The following is a 5,388-nucleotide window of genomic DNA, read 5'->3' on the forward strand; positions in this document are numbered from 1 at the left end:
TGATCCAAAGGAAATCAACAGTCCCCAGTAAGATACTCCTTAGACCTCTGACTCTAGTGTACACAGACTGCTGAAATAAATATTGCTACTTACAATGGTAGAGTTCAGTACATGGTTCTTCTTGAATCAGGGCCTAACTTAGCCAACCGGTCACTGCATTTCCCAGGTGACAATAGACCTTACTTAGAAAGCACTTAGCTAGCAAAAGGCAGAGCCTGCAGCTGATCAGGAGACTGGCAGTGCCATCCTAAGCAGAGTTACACCTGCCTAAACCCACTCAATTCAATGGGTTTAGAAGGGGCAACATTGCTTAGGATTGCAGTAGGAATCACCTAATCAGGTGAATGGCTTTTCTTCCCCATCTAATTAGAGGGGAACGGCTCTCAGTGAGACCTGGAATTTATTTAAGAAACCTGAAGGTGCTGTTGCTTCCTTCTTTCTAGAGTGCAGGCTGTCATGGGGGAAAGAGTGTCTTTGTCCTGACTAATCCCCATCATGAAGATTCCTTGGTGGATGCTTACCTGTTGTTGTATTGGACTGTTCTTTTCTGGTGTCCTGTGTTCCCCCAGTTCCAGAGATGAAGAGGGCTCTCAGCCATTGCTGGTATCAGAAGGGAAAGCCTCTGAACCACTTCCCATGTTGCTGTTTCCCCCAGATGCAGAAGATGCCTATGCTGTAATGCCTCCTCTTTTCAAAGTGCTGACTGGTCACAGCCATCAAGAAGAGAATGATGGCGTCTCAAGGCTGCAACCAGACACCAGAGCTCTGAGCTATATGAAGAGGCTATACAAAATGTTTGCAACCAAGGAAGGGATCCCAAAGGCTAACAAAAGTCATCTCTTCAATACAGTCCGGCTCTTCACTCCGCGTGCTGAGTGCAAGCATCCTCCTGAAGGCCAAGTGAAAGGTAGGTGAAATAGTTTCAATTTGGGACTAATCTCTCCATCCCCATCTTTGCAGGTGTAGAACCACATCTGTACTTCCTTGCTCTCAGAAGCCAGCAGAATGTATGATAAATGGTTCTCCTGCTTCGTTTAAGAGTATAAAAAGTAGAGCCTAGGATATGTACTTAGTAACTTTTAGAAAGGTTACTAGGCATATACACACATGGCCTCATTTTAGAAAGGCTGCTCTGACCTTCAAGTTGCAGTATGTCTGTCTTTTTCTAGATAAATTGAGATAATGTTTTTGAGTATGTACTGGTAGTATTTGGCCCCTCAAAGTGTCTGTACTTATGTTATCTAAGGCTACCAAAGGGTATTCATTCCACTGGTTGTTAATTGACATTCTATCAAAATTGCATATGAACATGGGGAGCTTGCTGGTGGAGTATACATGTCTACAAAACCAGTAACTCTGGCAGTGGTAATACAAACAGACTGCTATTTGTATTTTGAGGCAGCCCTCTGGTCTTGCTAGCTGCTTGTGACTGTTACAACATAGCCTAGTTTTCCAGGGTACTTGCTAATAGGAGTCCCCTAGCTTTCATGGGATTTACTAATGAGTAACATGTTCAAAACTGAGGTCTTAGTTAGAGTTTTTAATGCTGTTTGGAAATAACTATTTGTAAAAAGCAATGGCTTTGTGCCTAAGTATACTGTTATGGCTTACTGAGGAAGCTGAATCCTAGTTTTTTTCTCTGACCTTAGTAAAGAGCTACTTCCCCATGGAGCTACTGGCTTCTATTCAAATCTTGCCTCATTTATATTGCTTCCCTCAGAAACTGTGAATTATATGAGGAGATCTAGAGAGAAATTTCTATTCTGTTATGAAAGTTGCTGAGTTATGCTGAGTTATGAAGGTTGCTGGGGTTGGCCCCCAGTTATCCTATTTGTGTAAAGCAAAAGTTTGTTTTGACAAGAGGGAGCAGCTATGAAAGTATGCCATTGTCTTGCTTTGTGGGCATCACGCACATAGAACTCGTTGTAAACGAAACTCTAACTGCAGTCGTATCTTCATGTATCTTCAGAAGTCTACATGCAGTTAAAGGCTTATACCCAGAATGAAATTTTGCTAACCTTAAAGGTGCCATTAGACTCAGACTTTGTGCTGGTTGAGACCAATTCTGCTACCCACCTGAATCTACCTGCAGTGATACAAATAAGAATATATCTTTAAATCTGGTCAGCTTGAAAACAAGATTTCATAACTTGTAAGAACTGTAAATTGAAGGGATGGGGGGCACTAATTCAAAAACAGTTAAGAGGTTTGATTATCCTTATAAAGTTAAATACTAACCTTGCTGCCTTCCCACCGGTGCAGATATACACATTCTGTTCGTGCTGCTGTTACGAATTCTCTAGGATAGCTACCAGCAATATGATTTGGTGCAAACCCAGGGACAAAGGGTTCATATTATCGAGTGCCAATTCTGCCTGCCCTTGATATTATTGCAGGAAGAGGCTCTTTACGCAGTCAGCATTAGTACCAACCAAACTAGTGAAGACACTTACAGGCAAGGATGTTCCTTGTCTAGCAACCCTGAGAGGTAAAGCAAGTGATCAACAATAACTAGTACAAGTTTGCCTTATTGCCTTCATAAGTGAGAGGAGACTGGGCCTTGCTGATCACATTGGGAGAGGCCATAGCTTAGTGCAAGAGCATCAGCTGTATATGCACAAAGTTCCTGGTTCAACACTGGCATTTCCAGTTAAAAGGATCAGGAGGAGGACGGGTGAAATACTGCTCGCTGAGACCCTGGAGAGCTGCCACCGGTCAAAGAAGACAGTACTGACTTTGATAGACCAATGGTCTGACTTGGTGTAAGGCAATTCCATTTGCTTAAATTACCTTGCAGCTACATCACTGCCTTATTATGAAGCTATTCAGCCTCCTTTTTTGCATCTAGTTGGGCTCTATTAAATAAATCACATTTGAATCCTAGCATGATCTAGTCAGCCATGTTTTGTGTGTATGTTTGCATGTTTAGTATTGAAGTCAGGTTCTATCTTTGACTGCTTGGGGGGGACATATTTAATTTAATATTGGCATACTTGAAGGCTGCAGAAAGTCAAGGAAGAGAATACATTGTGTGTGTCTGTTTGCCACTGACATTAGAAATCTCCTTGCGCCTACCACCACAAAACAAGAAAAGGTGAAAAAGTACTGGAGTACTGGAGACAGTTTCATTTGTAAACCCCAGTGTATTTCAAAGCATTTAACTCTCTCCCAAAAACCTACTGTGTCCCAACGCCTGAAATATCCTCTGGTTTAAATGATTTGAATGTTGTTTTTTCAACTTAAATTAATGCAGACTGACTACTTAAATTCCTTTAGTCCTAAGAAGTTTTGTTTCTTTTTTTTTTCAGATCTTTGCTCAGTGGATCTTCTTTTCAACTTGGATTGCGTTACTGCTTTAGAGCACTTATTCAAGTCAGTCTTGCTTTACTCACTGGATAAGTCAGTTTCTAAATCATCAGCCATTACATGCACATGCAATCTTGTTGTCAAGGAAAATGTTTCCTCCAATCAAATGTGCTCCAGCGTTCCACATACAATAACTGTGGAACTCCGACGGAGGTGGGTTGAGATTGACGTGACCACTTTTCTACAGCCTCTGATAGCCTCAAACAAGAGAAGCATTCATATAGCTGTGAATTTCACTTGCCTGAAAGATAACAAGACCCTTGACTCTAAATGGGATTTCTTTAATATGGCTTTGGCATCACCTTCTCTTCTTCTGTACCTCAATGACACCAGTGAGCAAGCTTATCATAGGAGGGATATGAATCCTATATGGTCTGGGTTGAAGAACAGTCCTCTAATGAGACCCAACAAAGAGACAAGTAAAAAACACATGCAGGATGAAAGAGCATCTCGTCATCGGAGGGACAAAGATGGGAAAGTAGAACATACACTAGTTCCAACATATAATTTAAGTCACTTCTACCAACAGTTTCTCTTCCCCCAAAATGAGTGTGAGCTTCAAAACTTTTCTTTGAAATTCAGTCAGCTTAAATGGGAACGATGGATAATCGCACCAACGGGATACAATCCTCACTATTGCAAGGGAGAATGTCCCAGAGTGGTTGGGCATCGGTATGGCTCTCCTGTCCACACAATGGTCCAAAACATTATATATGAAAAGCTGGACTCCTCGGTCCCCAGGCCCTCCTGTGTTCCTGCTGAATACAGCCCACTGAGTGTCTTAAAGTTGGAGAGTGACAGATCAGTTGCATACAAAGAATATGAAAATATGATAGCTACCAGATGCACCTGTCGCTAAAACCAATTCTGGTTTACTGATGTTTGTATTTCCGTATTTTTTCAACCTTACAAGAAAGTAAAGTTATCCTTCTGAAGACATAGCATGGAGTACTATGGCAGGTATTTGATAGCATTTATTTTTGTTAGCCCCTTCTGATTTACAGGAGACTAAATGTGAAGTTGGGTATAAAGAGACTTCTTGTTTGTTTCCAAATGGATTTATTTTTGATGAATTGTTAAATGTTTTGGTTTAAAAAAAAATCTTATGCATCTCTAGGTAACGTATAGGAGAAATAAATACCTGCCATTTCATGTCATCATTTGCGTAGTTCTTAGTTTAGTCTTTCCTATGTTAAAAATATTTTAAAAGAAATCATTTTATGGCAAGTGACAAAAGGTTTTACTTATGACAAAAGGTTTTACTGTTGCTGACTTATCAATCACTTCATTTTTATGTGTACTTTTAGTGGTTGAAACTGGTTGTCTGAGACAACTCTTGTCCTTTATTATGATGACTCCCAGATGTTAAGATTTTAAAGCAATGGATAACCTTTTGTCTGTCTCTGAAGGCTCTAACAAAAGAATATCTTGAAGAAAAATTCCTGGTTGTATGCCTACAGCTATGTATTTGTGGGAAGTAACCTGTTAAGTAAACATCACATGCTTTGAAATTACTAAAATATACAAGCATTTATGCAGGAAATGTCTATGAATTGCATGTTGGTCATGGCATCTATTTGCATATGTAGTAAACTTAAGTGGGAGGCCATAATCAACTGTGGCTTTCTATATGTAAGATAGGATTTCATGGACAACAAACTTTCTTCACACAGATGCTCCATAATGTACTAAAAACTGTTCTGCTATTCTAGAGATTTAATGGCGAAATGCCAGGTATGAGCATATATCAGACTAGTTTTATGAGCTTTATCAGATTTGGCATTCTGTAAATTTTAAATCCTTGCTATCTTCTACTCTGACTTATGAACAGGAAACATCATTAAGCTAAATATAAATGGTTATGAGGTAATGTTCTATGTTAACTGTTAATAATTATACATGTAAGTCAAAAGTGTTCTGTAATGATCAGCTAGCTTAAAGCATTTTAATGTTCCTGTTGTTGTTGAACCAAAATGCCATCTGAGTGTATTTATAAGCCTAAACACTTGTGTTAAAAATAAA

At 39.7% G+C, this 5,388-nt stretch overlaps 1 protein-coding gene across 1 annotated transcript; it reads left to right on the top strand.

Annotated features, from left to right (window-relative positions):
- Positions 1-495: 495 nt before the first annotated feature.
- GDF9 (growth differentiation factor 9) lies at positions 496-5,388 on the top strand. The gene is made up of 2 exons (XM_077324326.1): positions 496-907; positions 3,309-5,388. The coding sequence occupies exons 1-2, from the start codon at positions 496-498 to the stop codon at positions 4,223-4,225; spliced, it is 1,329 nt and encodes a 442-aa protein (XP_077180441.1). The 3' UTR covers positions 4,226-5,388.

The sequence above is a fragment of the Paroedura picta genome, chromosome 3 (assembly GCF_049243985.1).
Source record: "Paroedura picta isolate Pp20150507F chromosome 3, Ppicta_v3.0, whole genome shotgun sequence".
In the NCBI taxonomy this organism is placed as follows: Eukaryota; Metazoa; Chordata; class Lepidosauria; order Squamata; family Gekkonidae; genus Paroedura; species Paroedura picta.

Excerpts from the sequence above, each read along its gene's own strand:
- GDF9 (XM_077324326.1), top strand. The coding sequence starts at position 496 with ATGAAGATTCCTTGGTGGATGCTTACCTGTTGTTGTATTGGACTGTTC. Across the intron at positions 908-3,308 it reads TCCTGAAGGCCAAGTGAAAG|ATCTTTGCTCAGTGGATCTT; the intron begins GTAGGTGAAATA and ends TTTTTTTTTCAG.